This window comes from Sprattus sprattus (assembly GCF_963457725.1).
Source record: "Sprattus sprattus genome assembly, chromosome: 5".
Taxonomy (NCBI): Eukaryota; Metazoa; Chordata; class Actinopteri; order Clupeiformes; family Clupeidae; genus Sprattus; species Sprattus sprattus.
In genome coordinates this window covers 14,974,729-14,993,371 of record NC_137924.1, presented here as the reverse complement: position 1 = coordinate 14,993,371, position 18,643 = coordinate 14,974,729, and the positions used below count along the sequence as shown (strand labels likewise).

The window sequence follows — 18,643 nt, the reverse complement described above, 5'->3', positions numbered from 1 at the left end:
CCTCTAAGATCAGCTATGTCCCCAGCCTCGAGGCATTTTATAGTATTGAATGAGTTGTTCATTTTGCTTTGCAATGTAAGCACTGAATTCTAGTTACCCGTACATGCAGAACCAGTGAATTACAGGTGGTTGCACATGTTCGAAAATGTACAGGTTTAAGTACGTGTTCAGTTGCAGCACATTTTATGCCAATGTGGGGCACAGTGTTTGTGTCCATTGAAGGAGTGTGACAACACTGGAGCCTCTTGCTATGCTAAGCAGCACCCCCCCCCCCCTTCTCTCTCTATCTCTCTCTCTATCGCTCTCTTTCTCTCTCTCTCTCTTTCTCTCTCTCTCTTTCTCTCTCTCTGTCTCTCTATCTGACCTTGAGATTTACTCCAAAAATAATCAGATGTGATTCTGGGAGAAATGGTGCCCTATCAAAATAAGGGTGGCAAATGACTCTGACACTTTGCCTGCTTCTGCCCTACAAATCCATTAAATCCCTCTGATGACGGGCTGATTAATTTGAAACCTTGGGGCATCATTTCCATCCTGATGGAACGCCAGATATATGTGAAGTTTGTGTGTTAGATCACTTTCCACCCGGCGCCATGATATCACGAGGTGAATCAAATTGTTGACTGGCCACTGTGTCTTTCAAGAGGAAAATAAATTGCCAGAGATATTGAATGCTCCCATTTCCGAGGCCATATCTGTCATTCTTAGGCCCTGTAAGCCAAAGGACAAAGTCAAAGTCAGAGGTTAACTGCCAGGAAATGTATTTCTCATTGAGATCACAAATAATAAATCAAATGCCCTTTACCGAGTGGGGGTTGGAAATTATATTTGTACTAAATGCAAATGTGTCTCATCTGGCCATTTGGCAGGGTTCTCAGTAGATGACACCGTCACTTCTACGCTTCTCAGAACCAAGTGGCTCAGACAGTGTTTGGCCACAGCAAAAAAGGAATAATTTACAGTGAGACATACATTTGCAATTTAATGATTTTAAATGATATTCACTCTCTTATATACACCTATTCGTATAATGCATCGCAGTCCAACCCCCAAATAAGGGATACAAATCTTTGGCGATAAAGGCAATGTTAATGAATCTCAAGAGGAAGGCTTAATGCCAGCCTAGCTTGGCAGAACTGTGCTGAGTGCAGATGCAATTTCCTTTTCTTTGAAACTAAATGGAGCAAGGTATTGCACAATATCCCTCATGCATACGTGATGCCTATTTATGCAAGTCCAACACCGCGGCTGACAATGGTCATCTGTTCTCTTGTGGAAATAGTATAACTTCTGTTTGACTCCGGGTACAAAAACTGTGCGCTCTTGCTTTACCAAAACTGCGAGCGACCTTCTGTCTGGTAGAGCACAGAATGAAAAAACGAAATTATTATTATTCATAACACATGGATTTGCAGTGCTAACAGCTGTGGTCCAGCCTAAAACTTTCAGCCATAACCTTGTTAGCAGGCCTCTGCTTGGGATGTTATTGACCACGGACTTGCCCTTGAAGTTTGGGGAAGCTTTGCGGCCGGCCCTTTTGGAAAGTCTCCCGCAGTCTCATGATCCCAATTTGGCAGCCCTAGAGTCCACGGGCCAAACATCTGCGAGAATGGCGAGGGTCCATGCCCGTAATAGCTCGGCCCATCTTTGCGCTGTGATGCTCTCCTGCCCTTTGAAGTCCTGACGGGGGGAGAACTGTGCGCTGATAATCAGAGTGCCTCGGAATATCAAAATATCAAAGCAGCCGGCACCGCTGCAGTGGGTTCCACTGCCGCTGACGTTGTAGGTTAGACCACCTCTGTGTTTATATTAACTTTAGCTGACATGGCTGTACGCTATTGAGTTCCCATCAATTTGGAAGCAGGGCTGTGCATGGAATGAGAGTCTTTTTTTTTGGTCTCAAATGTGGTCCTGGGTGTGCTTAGTTCAGTAAAGTATAGTGGATCCCAGATGGTAAGCATATATTGGTCCACTTGTGGATTTTGGTGGGCACCCCACTGGTGGAGTGCCACCTCTGGTCCACTCTCAGACTAACATCCTCTTTAGTGTAACTGGGCGTGGATATTAAGAAAATTACATAAAATGTTGGCAATTCCTGGAATTTCAAAATAATATCCTTATATCTGCTGCTAGACAGCAGTTGTTTATGGTGTTAGAAGGTGAGGTGAACAATGCCCGTGTCAATTAAAGACTTATGTTACGCGCTGGTAACATCTATAAAACATGTTAAGGCTTGGTGAAAATGAACGAAGAAGCATACATTTATGAAGATTTTTTTTTTGTTAAAGCAAGTCGCAAAATGGTGGGCTGTTTGTCTGTAACTCACCAGCCGGCCACTGAAAAGCCGATGAGCAAAAGACCAGCGGACCGCCAGCTCTGTCCCCAGTGAGTGGCTGGGATGTATGGTGAATCTTTAAAGGGAAGCGGCTTTACTATAGATTTGTGGACCACCTTGTGAATACCTACAGAATAATACTACACAGAGAGCTGCATGTCTCGTTGGCTTTCTGAAATTCAAACATCAATGACATCCCAATTTTCCCACAACAGTGCTTTCCATATCTACACTCTAAATGGCCCCAGCGACAGATCAAAGTCATGGCGGGTAATGCACTGTTCGAATGAACTAGCATAGTGTCATAATATTGTGATCAGTCTGCTTTTGCTTTGTCTGAACCATGTTGCATTACTTCCATTTAATTTCACTTTCACATCAGCCCAGCAGTACAATGATAAAAAAAACCTCTGTGCAGTCCTCACAACACACAATTGTTCTGATGCCGTCACCGCCAGATTCGGCATAATGGAGAGTGTCCATAGAGAGGCCTAGCGAGCAGCAGCAGCAGACAGAGAGATTGAAAGCTCAGAAAATGGAGGCTCACGTTAATGAAACAAATTTTAATTAAAATGACAAAGGAACTATTGAAAACATTGGCCGAATGACAAATTCGTCTAGCTGCTAGACAGTCACCTCAGACAGGCCTGTTGTCTTCATCACCCCGCCTCTGGCACGAGCCTCTTGCTTCATCAAGCTCTCTCCAGCAGTAGGAACTGCAAGCTGGGCCTTCGTACTGAGGTGGAGAGGTAGCAGATGGTTAATAAAAAATGAATATTTTTTGAACATCCACTGGGATTGTGACAGCAACTCGCCATCAACACAACTGCGGTGGTGAAGCCCGCCCAACCATGCCATGGCCCTGACCATCCAGCTGAAGAATCTGTCAGAGATGGTGGCTTGTTTGCCAGAGGCATGAGAAGGCAAAGACACGGCCAGTCAACGGAAAAGCAAACTCTGAAGAGCTCATTTTTATCCCAAGAGGTCATTCAGTGTCATCAACATTTAATATAGAAGTGAAAACGTGAAAAAGGGTATATGTACTAGTAACCAATATTTACAAAATAAATATAGGTATTAACATAGCAAGAACTTTAAAGGTAGACGGCTGTTAAGAGAAACAGAAATGGTCATTGTGAATATAATTGGTTAATTGTAGTAGGGATATGGAAAACAGGTAGCTTGTAAGAGATCTGAGATCACAACAGGTAAATGCTGCTTTGCCATATTTGGTTTCGACTGTGGTTATTATTCACCAATGAACCCCTCATGGTCTCTTAGAGACTTGAGCTCAGGGTGCCAACACTTGGAGTAAACTGATTTTTTATTTTGGAAACCCTTCCACAGTATTTTATAACCTTAATAGCAGAATATCAAAATCAATAATTGAACTGCAAGCCATTGCAAACATCAAAAATGGGGGTAATTCAGTTCAGTTCTCTTCATCCTCGCATTGGTTTTTTGAACTGCAGCTGATATATGGTCTGTTTCAGAAGGCTTGAGAAGTGAATAGTGTAGAAATAGTGAAGCCTGCTTGAGATAAAGGCATGGATGAGTTTCACCTAGTGTCGTTTGCACGGGAGGCCTTTTATGTTATCAAAATGATAAAAGGCTAATTTGGTCATAGTGTGTGTATGGCGATTGAAGGTCTGAACCCATTTCTTACCACGCTTTTGAGGTTTAGAGCCTTGGATGCAAGCTTTTGCACCTACTCTAAATGTTTCCCCACGTGCGCACCAGTCCACTGTCAAAAATAGGCAGAGCAGCACTGTGTATGCAGTTTAGATAAGGTCTCCAAGAGATCAGCTGTGAATTTCAAAGATGAGGTCTCTGTAAGGAGAATCAATTCAGTGAAATAAATGTGCATGGCGACGCCATATTAAAATGATATCTAGTCGTACAAAATCTGAATTTTAAGGGAAGAACTTTTTCATGTGAGTTCTAATCCGAATGTAATTTTGCACCTTCTATCTCTGCACCAAGACATTGCACTATATCCATTCCACAAGCAATTCAAACAGTAGACGTTTTATGGGCAAGACAGGACTTATCACCACTACATAAAAAAGACTGCTTTGTGGTTTGCGAGCCCCCATGGTAATATAAATTCATTGATTCCAATTGTCTTCAAATCTAATCACATTTCCAAATGGCTCCATTATCTGTCCACGGTGGGCAGTCTCAGATGTTCGGGGGCCCGGGAGCGTAACTGTGTTTGCTTGGGGGTGGAGAAGAGTGACTGCAGCTCTCAGCTCCATTAGAAGCATTTGTGCATTGGCAGGTAAGGGGTGTGGGGAGATTGGGATGGAGGAAGGGGGGGGGGGGGGGGGGGCTTCCCAACAAAGCCCCTTGAGATTGTCAGTGTATGGCTTTTAAGGGAAGGGACAGAGAAAGAGTGCACACACTGTCTCGGCTATTTTTCTCACCAAGCACGCGCGCACACACACACACACACAAACACCCTCACACACACAAACACAAGCACCCAGATATAGATGGAAAAAGCAGGCTGGGGGAGGGGTATTGGGAACAGTAATGTAGTTTACTCACGTTCAACACATAGCCATTATAAATTGGAAACAAGATTGTCAGTAAGGCATCCTCATATTTTTTCAGTCTTCCTCCTTTACTGTACTGTGTGACAAGATCTTGGCATGGCCCTGATTGTATCACATACTGCATGTTTTTCTTTTACGACGGGATCAAGTTCTGCTTAACAATTCATGCACAGTCTACGAGATTGATCGCACGTGTTTGCTTTTCATTGTGATTCATGTAGGGAAGTACAATTTATGTGTGCCAATTGATGGCATCTCTGGACGCCATGTAGTAGCTGCGTGGTAGCTATCGCAGAGCTAGCAGAATTCCCCAGACGAGATTGAACACTATAACCCTGCAAGATCTGTCATCTTACTGTGATTAGTGCCTAATTCTACCCGTTTGACTTTTACCTGATCTTATCAGTTGTAATTACACTCGCTAGGAGAGTTCAGAGAATATGGCTTGTGTGTGCCACTCTCATTAGAAGCTCAGTGACATGTAAGGAGGCATCATTTTTTTTATCTACTGGAGAATAAGTATGTCCGTTTCAGGCAAATCTACATTTATTACTATCTCAGATTAATGTACTGAGATAAAGCCACTCCAATAATCCACTCTCGCTTGTTCGCCGGCACTGACAAGCCCCTGACATGACCCGTTTTTCTGTGCGCTGTGTGCACGGGGGGGATAAGCTACTTAAAAAGATACTGCCAGTCACTTGTTTAATGAAGTTAGGAATTGATATACAATAAATGTAATGCGTTTGATGGCGTGCCAAAGAGCCGCCCCAGACGCAGAGTTGAGTGGCTGCCCACGAGAGGGAAGTTAATGGAGTGGAACGCCACGCGCCTCTTATTCCCGCATAAACTGTTTAGACGGCCCCGTTTAAAAGTCTCCTTCGTTTTGCGCCGAAGCGCCGTCTTTGAAACGTTCGCCTGCCGGTGCCGAGGTCGTGAGCTGTGTCTCACTTCCTGGGTGTGATGGAAGGGCCCGCCCCCTGCACCCCCTCACCACCTCACCCACTGCTCCGTCTCTCGTTGGTCCATGGTAGATTTGTGTGAGCGTTGACTCATGACCAATCTGATCGGTTCCATGAGGCCCCTCTTGGCCCCTCATGTCACGCTTGGGCTCAGGATTATTATTCAATTAAGTCTCAAAACTGCTATCTGTTTGCACACCTTGTCAAGTGAAATACCACCACTCCTCTCAGTTGCAGGGGAATAATGCTGTTGTTCCGGGCTCCGGGTCAGCACAGCACGTTTCAACAAATGGCTGCATATATACATTTTATCCCGGCAAGCTTGAGTGAAAAGTATTTTGTTTGTCGATGCCCTTTAGTAAAAGTCTACGGTGTGCTCTCTCTCTCTCTCTGTCTATGATCATGTTGTTATCAACTGCAGTCTCCCAGGGGGAAAGATGTACCCATTAAACACAGGCATCAAGTGACTGATTCCCTCACTTGCTTACACTTGCTGACAGCTCAGACCCTTTAGTCAGTCTCAAGTAGGGTGTGTGTGTCCACCTTGTGCAATGTTTTTTTAACCCACCTCTCTGAAACATGAAATGCTAATAGCTCACATCCTACATGTTCTCCTCTTGCTTGCATTAAGGAAACGAGGCTCTACAATCTGTTGAAGGGCTATCATAAAAACACTTTCTGGAGCTATAGTGTACAGCGATGCAGAAAACAGCAATTTCTGCATGGAGCAGGCCTGTTAAGGGGGTCTCAAACAGAGAGACAATGGGAGAGAAACAAGACCATTTTAAAAATAACACTGCCAAAAGACTTAATGGCCAGACATTAAGCCCAATTAAGTTGGGTGCTACTAGAGGAAAGATTTATGCAAATGAGACGTAGTCAGGCATTTCTCCAAGAGGAACGGCTGAGAGCTTGCATGGCATTTTAATGGGGCTAGCATGTTAGTTATGCAGCTGCTCAATGGACATTGGTCTCGAAGGTTAGCAAAATATTTTAGCATAATCAAAATGCTTTTTATCTAGCTAAAGATTTACACCATGTAATTGCTTGGCGTGATGGTTGAACCCATGTGTAGTTCTGTGTGGAGCCCTGTCGAGAGAGAGAGAGAAAGAGAAAGAGAGAGCCAGCTCCAGCTTCATCCCTCCTCAACCGAGTTTCTGCAGCCACTGAGGCCTGTCCTCTGGAAGTGACAAAGTCAGACTCTTTTCCTTTGCTGACTTTGGGGGTGACATGTAACAACAAGGGGTGGAAAAAATGGTCCATCAGTCAGGAGAGCTCTCGGAGAGAGGGACTCTAAACCAGAGAAATGAGGCAGCGGAGGCTCTGCCAACAGCTATTACCAGCCGCCGATGATGGGAAAACTTGTGGCACTCTCCAGAGACATAATTTGTGAACACACGGCTGTCATCTCTTAACCCCAGAAAAGCCAAGGTTTCAGAGCAGAACTGAGGGACCCTTGAGTCTTAAGTGTGTGCTACAATACTCGCATGCCACTTATTTATTTATATCATACAGTTTAGCGGAAGGAAATCTGCCTGAAGGTTGCTCACACTAGACCTGTAGTATAAGATTAAATTGCAGCATTCAGGGATTAAGTGTGCCAGTAGAAGTTGGAGTAAATCAATGATAGGTGCAGATTAAATTTCTGGGCCGCACTCTGCCTGGACTTGAAGAGATTAACGCTGCTAATGTTAATGGGCCTTGTCAGTCACAGGTGTTGGTATGAGCACAGTTCTTTTGGACAGCTTTGTTCTCTGTGTTTGTCTTTCCTACAGGCAAGGCATTTTACAAACTGGGTAGACCATCCGTTTTACCTCCATTTGCAATTCAAAATGATTTTGTGTGAAGATAGCAATTCATTTATTTGTATGTTTCTGATCATTACTGTCGGCATCACCGATATGCGAAAAATTAGCAAAAGGTGCACCTGCTAGCTTTGGCACATCGCTAGATTGGGATTGGAACAAGAGCTTTGCAGAAGGATCCGGGCACACCACCACAGTAAAACCCCTATGAAGGGCACACTGTCTGTGATTAATGGTGAAAGACATAGTGGGGGACATTGAGCTAGAAGTATCCAGTTTACTGCCCCTGCATACAACCTGCCTTGTGAACAACCCTGAAATAACAAATAGGAACACGTTTCATTGTGAAGTCTGGATAGGATGAGGAGGGATAGTCGTTATGTTGTCTCTTTTAGATTGGTCTGTGGTTTTTAGGATGTCTTTTTGTACTAGTAACCATGAATTTCAAGAGCCTTTTTTCTTAGATTTCTTCTTCTTCAGTTCTCTTTATGAGTAGTCAGACTGGTTGGTGTATTGTTCCAGCCACAGTTGGCAGTTCCGTGGGAGCTGGAGAGCCTTGGCGCCACCAAGACTTCAGATTTCAGTATACAAATATTCAGGTGGACCCTGATCCAGAAGCCCCACTACTTCAACATAGAAGGATGCTGTGCAAACCCATCCTCTGAACTCAGCGTGAATAAGCAGCTCCAGTTTATATCAAAAGTTTGCAAGGGTGTTTCACTTTGTCTTAAATGTGAACGCAGCCACAGTTTATTGCTGATCTTCCGGGAAAATGTGTTTCAGACAAAAGTGGTATTATTTGTTCAATACAGATACAATGGTATAGAGGTGGGGTTAGCCTTTCCCTCTGAAGCCCTCTGGCAAGCATTTTAGATCACTGTAGATTTATGAAAGCTACCATAAAAAATGTTGTCATTGGAAATGCAATCAATACGAACACACCCTAACTAATAGGATGAGGCTAAAATCTGTCTGGGAGAGTGACTCTGAAGCTACATTTAAGCAATATAGCACGAGTGGGAGTGGGGAAGGTAAGGGATAATCCCACGGGTGGTGTTCGGCCGTAGCCACCTAACCTACCCCACTCCCACGCCATTGTTTCTCCGCAACAAAAAATAATTCCATTGTCAACGTCTTGGTTTGGAATTTTAAAAACTTTGAATTAACGGTTATCATCAATGCGAATGTTTCATCGCGGAGTGATTTATTTTTAGCTGTGAAAAGTCCCGTAACTGTAGGTATGTTGAAGAATAACCTATAGCATGGAATGTCTCTCGTCCAATCAGAAACAGCTAAATTACGCGCTAGAACCCAATTGTTTTATAATGGAAGATAACCTTTGGGACTCACTTTTGAACGGACGGGTCTAGAGCACAGCATTAATAGTGTAAACTGCCCCCACTGATCTGTGGAACCATCTACTTTGTTCTAAACTAAGATGATTTTGGAGAGGGGTGGGGAGAGGGATCTTTTCCAATCTCTTCAGATGTTCTCTAAATGTCCTGATCCCTTTATTGCTTTATTTTTGTATTTACTTCCTGAAAACACTGAATTAATCAATTTACAATGAGTCATTGTGTAGCGTTTTCACTGTTTTGGCTAGATGACTTTTATATTATGAATTAAGCAATGTCTGATGATTCATACTCTTGTATGAATGCCCAAGAGACTGGATTATATCAAAGATACACAGCCATTTTAACTGGCATTGTACTCACAGTATTACCCAGGATGACCCAGGAGTATTTAGGGAATCATTATCGTCAAATCAGATCAGATTGTCAGAATTGTCCCTGTGGAAATAAAAGCATGGCTCCAATGTTTTCCAGCCAATCTCATTTGAGGAACAGAGGGTTTAGTTTCATAAATTGTCAGTAAGCATCGCTGCCAAACTGATTTGAATGTTGGAATTACCTTTATATTCATTGTCAGGGTTTTAAGGTTCCCTCTGAAACACTTTCTCCAGCTTGGAAAGATTTGATGTCAGGTGAAATGCAGATCAATTTTCTGAAGCAATTTTAAACGTTATTTTAGAGAGACAAGGATTGCTTGAAATCGAATGCCATCACTCTGGCAAAGATGATGTACTTCTGCTTTTGCCCTCCATCCTGTTTGATTGACTGGGATTGATTTGATTAGTGGGTGTGTGTCGGTGTGTGCATGTGTGCATATTGGTGCATTTGTATCTGCTTCAGCTTTACCATCTCTCAGTTTTGTATGCGAGCGTGACCCAGTCTTGAGCCGCAAAGAGAAACAACAGTTCCGCGCTGCCCGAGACGGAATTACAGCCTTGACAGCCATGTCCACGACTTTAGTTGGTGTGCCATTTCAAGTAGACCCAAGACGTTGCTTACCAAACGAGTCAATGTGTTGTTTCATTTTCTGTCCCTGATTTAGACATCACAGGTCCCCACGCCAGCCTTTGGGCTGTTGCTGACGCTTAGGCACAGCTGTTATTATGAGAGCAGAGCTGGGTTGAGAGCATGGTGTGTTTTTGAGGCTTCCACTATCCATTTAGCCCGGCTGTTATTACTCTTGTCATCCATCCATCCGCGAAGCTGATCTATTTTCTCGTGACATTTATTTGTCAGTGGTGCTCTTTTTTCGATTCTTGAGTGTTTCATTACAGTGTCTCCAGGCTTGAGAGATATACGACCAGAAAAGCAGTCTTTTGTCACCCTAAAAATGAAGCAACGGCAGTAAACAAAGAAGAGGAACGTTGTGCGCGTTGCAGAGACAGTATGCTTCCATTTTGAATTGCGTCATTGTCATTTTGAATTGTCTCATTTTTGTATTCTCGTCTCAATAACAACCAACGGGAGCAATTATTTCATATGATGATTTTTGTGTGAAGGGACGAGTTGATTTTGAACAATGTATGCCTCCCTTTTGTATCTTTTGAAGAAGACAGAGTACATCACAGTGGTACAGACGCTGAACTTTCAATCTACACTAATAATTTGAATGACTAAATAAATAACTAATGAGAATGAGAAAGCGAAGCAAGGTAGACTTTGTACTTGTCTAGAGTACAAGATCAATATTGATTCAGAACACTGAGTAGCTTAGACATTTAAGTCGTCTCTCAGTTACATACTTGTTTAGAGTTGAAGTCCTTCTGGAGCATATCTATTTTTTAGGATGAACATTTGTTTTGTGATTATGCCTTTTTATTATGATATAAACATGTAGAAAATTCAAATCTGCTGATAAGGAAATAAAAAAGAATTAAAACACAACACAACAGAGCATGCAAAAACATAAACATAAGTTGTTAAGTCATGCAGGTTAGATATTCATCTACAGCTCTTGAAGGACATTGGATAAATCCAGGACTATGCCTTTTTATTTTGCCATAATTATTATTATTATGAATTATATTGATTTGAATAATCAGATTCGAATTTTCCCCAGGTCTTGAGTTATTGAGACCACTCTCTGATGAACACTTTAATGATGAACTGAATCATGTTTATTTCTGGCACAGGTATATACAAGATATGGGAAGTGCTACACCTTTAATGGCAACAAGTCAACAGCCCGCAAGAGCAAGCAAGGGGGCATGGGTAATGGTCTGGAGATCATGCTGGATATCCAACAGGATGAGTACCTGCCAATTTGGAAAGAAACAAGTAAGTTACCTCTCCTCTGCCCCCAATGCTCCAGTAGCCAATGTCAGAAAAAAAGCAAACCTAATGAGATTCCTGTCCATTTCCCCTATGCATACAACTTAATGTTTACTTGTCTGGGGAAAGACTTGTGAGGTTCAGTTCTTACTGTTTTCCATATAGATGGATGTATGTGGGGATTTGGTCCCCTACCTCCTCCTCCTGTTCCTCCTCCTCCTCCTCCTGCTCCTCCTGCTGCTGCTGCTTCCCTCCTCTCTCAGGGTTTATCTGTCTTTTCTTTCAACCACAGACGAGACGTCGTTAGAGGCGGGGATCCGTGTGCAGATCCACAGTCAGGACGAGCCTCCCTACATCCACCAGCTGGGCTTTGGCGTCTCCCCGGGATTCCAGACCTTTGTTTCATGTCAGGAACAAAGGGTAGGCCTCTCTGAAGCCCTCGCCCTGGCTCACCCTATAGATCACACGCCACGGGCTGGGCTCCTCATCTCATCAGCCTTTCTCTCTCTTCCCAACACTCTTTCTCTCACTTCCCAACTCTCTCTCTCTCTCTCTCTCTCTCTCTCTCTCTCTCTCTCTCTCTCTCTCTCTCTCTGTCTTTCGTCTCTGTCTCGGCTCAGCTGACCTACCTGCCTCAGCCGTGGGGGAACTGCCGCTCTACCATGGACCAGATGATCCCGGGCTACGACACGTACAGCATCAGTGCCTGCCTCCTGCGCTGCGAGAGCATGGCCGTCATCAAGGAGTGCAACTGCCGGATGGTCCACATGCCAGGTAGACAGCTAATCCCCCTGATTGTTGGCATCTTTTATTACAGGGGGGGGGGGGGGGGGGGGGGTTCCCTCACGGCAGCGCTAAACGACAACATGATGACTTGTCTGTTTTTCTGCCATGCTAGAAATAGGTTGTTTTAAAATTGAAACGGTGGAGTCAGAATATGCACCCTGCCAGCTACTGGCTTCATTCTCATTGGCAAGGGAGAGAGTGGGGACTCTCTCTATTTTTTTTTTTGTTCCTACACCGGCATTAGCGACCCATATAATTAACTGAGGACCACCTGACTCCTTATCATTCAGGAGATCCAGGAGACAGGGCCTATTCTCGCCTGGCCCCTAATGAAACCCCCGTGCCTCTGTTCCAGGAATTTAATGTCCTCAAATAAATCTTTCCTAATGCAAATTGAAAAGGAGTCTGTTCCCCAAACATTAACTCAAAGAACATTTTGTCTTGTGTGCGTTACATATTTCCCCTGATTAATTGTGCCACTGATGAATTCCTATCATTAGTGAGTCCTGTGCCATGTTTGTCTGAGAGAAGGTGAATCATGGATTGGTTTTAAAAGACTTTCTAAATATGCCTTTGGGGTGGGACTGAAGCACTCAATTCAATTTTTTTTCCCTCTTTTGCACAATCAGGGCCGGAAATCGGACATGGCAGAGACATTGTGAAATGGAACTCATCCCCGCCAGTCAGATAGCATGCTCCATCATTTAAAGAGCAGTGATAGGCCAGCACACCCATTCTAATGAGCTCCTGTGTTTTTCCACTGCTGTTGGTTTCTCTTTCTATAAGGCATCGCTCTTCCCCTTTCGTTATTTGATTGATCAGTCTCATTTTGTGTTTTGTATACCAGGAACTGCCGATATCTGCACTCCCAACAGCGTCAAGTGTGTTGACAAAGCACTCGGTAAGATATGCTCCTCGTTCAAAATAAAAGGGGCCTTAAGGGATATGACAATGAAATCGGTAGTTCAGAATAATTAAATACACGATAAAGGAAGCATTGTGTTTCACAGCAAGCCCCCCCCCCAAAAAAAATACCTTAGAGAGTGACAATCTCCCTTCCTCTATGTCTCTCTCTATGTGTGTGAGAGAGAGAGATAGAGAGAGAGAGAGAGAGAGAGAGAGAGAGAGAGAGAGCAAGGCTCAGTGACAGCAGACGGAGGCTGCTGAGAGTGACAATAATATGTCTCAGTGCTTACTTGGCCTGGGCCCCAGGAGCGTTCCCAATGTGCTGGCATCCTCTCCATGGGCGCCACTCCATTTAAATGCAGCCGCCACCACCAGCCGTCTGTGAGGTGTAGGGCGTTACGACTCCCCCAAGAGCTTCCGTGTCCCTGCGGCTTTACGATGGGTCGTAAACGGGACGCTTTATTACGTGATCTGAGATGTATCAGGGCTGCGATGATCGTCTCATCTAATAACCCCGAAATTTAATTATCTCACTCGTCAAAAGGAATTCCGAGCCCATTTAATGGCTGGTTGAACTAAGCCCTGGGTATGGCTCACATGAAGGTCCCCGCATTTATATTGGCTGCATTCTCTCTTCAAATAATAAGAATAAATTTGATCCTTTTGAGAGGTCGTATGTTTGAGGATTATTTATATATTTATATTTTATGGCTGGTTTTTCTGCCATTCTTCCCAGAATGGGATCTGCATGGGCCATGCATACAGATAACCTAATTAACTCTGGCAATTTGAATTAGTGCTAGGAGATGACATAGGCTCCTTTGCATTTACTCCTAATAGTTTTTTTTCTCTCTCATCTTAGTGTGACATGCCTGAATTTACCTTATGTGCAGTGTACTTCCTAAACAGCATCACAGGATGTATAGGCTTTTGTGTCCCCGCAGAATACAGCACTGGTTTGTGTGCTTCTCAACCAATTTGCCAACATAAGACTTTATCTGTCTGTGAAAAATCTGTCTATATAAACAATAGTTTGATCTGTACAAAATAGTTAAAAACTCTGGTCCCACTTGTCTCTTGGATATCTAGGCATGGGTACATGTGTGTAGTTTAGAAACACCCATTCAGTGTGCTTCACTTTGTCCAGAGCAAGCCCTCAGTCATAGCATGGTGGCCATAAAATGCACACAACTGTTGTCCCTGTGCCACTCTCTCACATCCCTCCATCTCCTCCTGCCCCAGCCCTGCTGCAGAAGAGCTCAGGGGACATCTGCCCCTGCGAGACACCCTGCAACCTGACGCGCTACGGCAAGGAGCTGTCCATGGTCAAGATCCCCAGCAGGGGCTCCGCTCGCTACCTGTCCAGGAAATTTGACAAGACGGAGGAGTACATCAGGTAGCCATCATGTCTCCGCAGTCAGGCAGGGCACAGGGCCAGGTGTCAGTCACTGGCAGACAGCTTTACAGCTGCAGGGTGACATTGAGAGCCCGTCTCTCTGGCTCCATGCTGGGACAGATTGCAGTGGTTGATAGAGGAGTTGGTCCTGTCAATTTCAAATAACTGAACTGTGATGGTGTTTCATTATTGGAACTTCCTAATAAATGGATGCTGTTGTTTTTTATTTATTTTTTAGAGACAACTTTCTTGTGCTGGATATATTCTTTGAAGCTCTGAACTATGAAACAATAGAGCAGAAGAAGGCATATGATGTGGCTGGTCTTTTAGGTGGGTCATTCATTTTCTACCATACACTTTTCGTCCCTGTTGTTACAGTTCCCTCTGTATTGCAACAGATGCTAATGCCTCCTCAAACGTTCTCATTTGCTATGAATATATTTGAGGCTACACAGATGTTTACAGTGAATGGTCAGTGTAATGAATGCCGTCAGACTGGTGTTATATTCCGTCTTAATATTCAGGTGACATTGGTGGGCAGATGGGCCTGTTCATTGGCGCCAGTATCCTCACGGTGTTAGAGATACTGGACTACATTTATGAGGTAACCGCATACCGTTGTCCCCTTTCCATGCATATGTGTTAAATTCACTTCAATATACTGCTGAAGCCTGCTTACACAGCAGCTTTCGTTTCATTTGCCCACACACACACACACTCACACACACTCTCACACACACACACACACACACACACACACACACACACACACACAAATCCTTTCTGCATTGTTAAAGCCGAGCTCGCCCTGTAAATGTCTTTAATAAAAAGGATGTTCACTGGCGTCGCCCGGCCTGTGTGTGCAGATAAAGTTGGCAGAGCGGTGCCTGTCCTGTCCTGTCCTGTCCTGTCCTGTCCTGTCCTGTCCTGTCCTGTCCTGTCCTGTCCTAATCTGTCTTGTTTGTCCACCAGGTGACGAAGCACAGACTGCAGAGGCTGGTGAAGCCCCCAAAGGAGGAGAAGAAGACAGCGACGACACAGAAGCCGAGCACAGTGGCCACAGTGGGGCTGGAGGAGACTAAACCTAAGGTGAGCCTAAACCTTGTGGAGAGCTGAGCTATAACACTGCTTATTTCTATACAATTTACAAATCAAATCAAATCAAATCAAATCAAACTTTATTTGTACGGCGCATTTCATACACGAAGGTAACACAATGCGCCTCACAGTAGGAAGGAAAGAAAAAGGGGGGGGGGTTTATAAGACACAGATAGGAAATTAAATGTTAAATAGATACATTTTACATGATACCAGGGCACCACACTTGATACCAGTGTGGTGGGATTTAGGGACAGAGAAACATTTCAGTGGTGGCAATAATGTATATGTGACAATAGGTTTATATCATAGCATTCACTGGAATGTGTGCGTAGCAGTACGAAACTACAGGTTGCTGTGGTGCTGCAGATTTGTGAGGCCTTTATGGATACTGATACAACTCATTTGGACTTAAATGACTTAAGAATCTTTTAATCAAGTGCCTTAAAGGCTTGTTGTTGTTGAATAAATATACTGATCTACAACTCCAGAGTCCTGAGATAACTTGAGTGAATTTTCACCTAACAGATACTTATGGAAGGTTCCTGCTGCAGGAAGTCTGCTTTAGGTTCAACAACAACAACAGATACTCTTAGTCTAGTTGCAACTGTCTCACAGCATAAATGTGTAAGGAGGCACATGTATTATTTTAGGACCTTGAGGCATTTCCAAAGTTAAGGGCTCATATGCTATCGGTAGATCACAATCCAGTGTTTCAGACTGTGGCTCTCTCAGAGGATGAGGAAGGCTATCATTGAATCTAATCCCAGTTTTGGTTCTGATCAAAGCCCCAGGGCTGGCATAATTACCTGTTATACACTGAAGATAGAAAGACATTAAGAGTCTGCTGCAGGCTCACCTGCAAGACAAAAGAGACAAAAGAGCATCAAACATGTGACATAAGTGTGTTTGTGTGTGTGTGTCTGTGTGTTCTGGTGTGCGTGTTTGTTGTGTGTTGTATGCTTACATTTATTTAGCTACACTACACTTAGCTTAATTAACCAAAGCACCGTCTCCTTTAATTGAGTGCATTGTTTTAGGTACCTAGTGTAAACAAACATTTCAGCTTTTCACACATTCAGTTTTTATCATCAGAGTCAATTGTGTGTTTCCTGGAGGCCCCCTGAGCATGATGAAATGTTTTTCCTGCTTTGGAAATAATTTGAAAGTGAACACTCCAGGAGTAGGGAAACAAGGCAAAGCTCATCACACACACTCCGACACACACACAGACACACAGACAATATTGTTTTCCACTGGAGCCCTTCATTCGGTTGTGGACCAACATCACTAGATACTACATTGGTAACTTTTAATGTCATACAGTGGAGGAGAGAATATATATTGAATGAATTAATTATTATCGTATTATTTTATTTTCATATGCCTGATTTACATTTAATAAAGAAAAAAATATAATTGGAAAGAAAACGTTCAGTAGGCGGTCAGGCTGCCTGGAGTGTTTAATAGCATACCTTTTGTTGCTCGGACAGGTCTCTTTTTTGTCCATTTTGAGCAGCTAGTTATTATTGTAATTATATTGAGTCGTATTTATATTATACTGTAATGTGGGATTTATGTCAATGTGATTTGGCTTCTGTGGCTTTTAGGAGAGCACTGAAATGAGCAGAAGGCCTCCAGAGGGAGCGTACGCCAACACAATGCTGCCCAACCACCACCATCATCACCCACACCACGGAGTGTTCGAGGACTTTGCCTGTTAGGAGCACCCTGCAGTTTCAACCCTGATGACAACAAAAGATGGTCTGGTTCGGTGCTGGATTCGGGGCATAACAAAAAAGAGACCCTCAAGTCTCCGTTCTACCTTTCTTGCTGTCGTCAGTGAAAGCTACAGCCAAAGTCGAACCTCAAGCCTGTTTTGCAAACAGGGCAGACGCAAACTGGACACCACAAAGTGGTCCTGCTGGAGACTCGTGTGTTTTTTTTTGTTGTTTTTTTTCCCCTCCCTTCTCGTCTGGAAGTCAATCTTTGGCTACTCGCCATTTTCTATACTGATTCTTTTGGTACATCGTCATCGTGTGGAGACGAGACGACGTCTGCATGTCATCTAGATCCAGTTTATACTCCGACCAGTTGCCTGTTTCAGCTATCATGTCATGTCTGACTGCGAATGAGCAGTCCATACTCATGGAGTTGTCATGCCGTGCATTACCTCATAACCAAACATAGGCCATAGATTTGAATGATTTCTCATTTGTATAAAGAATGAAGGGGGCTACTGTGGAATTCAAACGTATTGCCTGCTGACCAGAATGTCCCGATACAGTTTTAGTAGAAAGAGAGGCCGTGCTGTAGACCTGACAGCAGTTCTGTCTCAAACTAGAGCTAGATGTTGATCCAGCCTAGATACATATGTAAATGTTCTATTTACCTTATTTTGAATGGTTGACCATTCACAACATTTGAACTATAATAAATGTCTCAAGAAGTTTTGTAATGTTATTTATATAGAGTGATATGGCAAGAAATGTATTTCACCAAAAGTGTGATCTATCTTATAGACGTGTTGTGAGTTTAATTTTTTTTTTCTGAATCACTTTCTTTGATCTGGGGAAATGTTCTAGAGCAGTTGTGTCATTAATGATTTATGATTACTATCAGCATCTACACCCTTACTCCATGAAAGCTGTTTGAACAAGACAGTGATGGCAGCAATATAAAGAGAGAGACAGCAGAGAGAAACAGTGCCCTCTGATTGGTAGTCTCAGCATCACTGACCCTCACAGCTTGAAGCCAAAGACTAGCTTTCGATGTGAGGAGTTCTACCTATAGAGCCCATACATAGCCTGTATAGTTTGATTCATTATTAAACTATAAAAATCCACAATTCCCATCAGTGCCAAATTAGTAACAACTGGTCATGGCCAGTTCAAGATTACAGGTGTATCATAACTCTAAAAGACCCGTTTTTGTCTCTCTGGTAGAGGCTCTTTTCCCCTCTACTGTCAGAAATAACCTGTGCATCTTCAAATGGCTCTTCAAAGAACCAAATGCCTTTCTTTTTGCCAAGGCTGCATGTGTTTGTCACTGGGGAATGGGTTCTCTGCTAGGGAGAAGTGGAAAAACACTGAAGTGAAAATCCATTTTTTTCTCTCTGTTGAAGTGTGATAAGACATGCTATACTACCCTGAGTCTAATAACCAGCATATG

General features: G+C 43.4%; 1 protein-coding gene across 1 annotated transcript in view; it reads left to right on the top strand.

Moving 5' to 3' along the window:
• Positions 1-17,196, top strand: part of asic4a (acid-sensing (proton-gated) ion channel family member 4a) — a gene marked incomplete at its 3' end in the record, with an annotated part of 60,360 nt that extends 43,164 nt beyond the window's left edge. The window contains exons 2-10 of the mRNA XM_080839419.1: positions 11,148-11,292; positions 11,579-11,706; positions 11,907-12,060; positions 12,920-12,973; positions 14,221-14,374; positions 14,613-14,704; positions 14,899-14,978; positions 15,347-15,463; positions 17,083-17,196. Coding sequence (XP_080695545.1) covers positions 11,148-11,292; positions 11,579-11,706; positions 11,907-12,060; positions 12,920-12,973; positions 14,221-14,374; positions 14,613-14,704; positions 14,899-14,978; positions 15,347-15,463; positions 17,083-17,196 — 1,038 coding nt within the window. The remainder of the gene's footprint in view (positions 1-11,147; positions 11,293-11,578; positions 11,707-11,906; positions 12,061-12,919; positions 12,974-14,220; positions 14,375-14,612; positions 14,705-14,898; positions 14,979-15,346; positions 15,464-17,082) is intronic.
• Between the last annotated feature and the right edge of the window lie 1,447 nt (positions 17,197-18,643).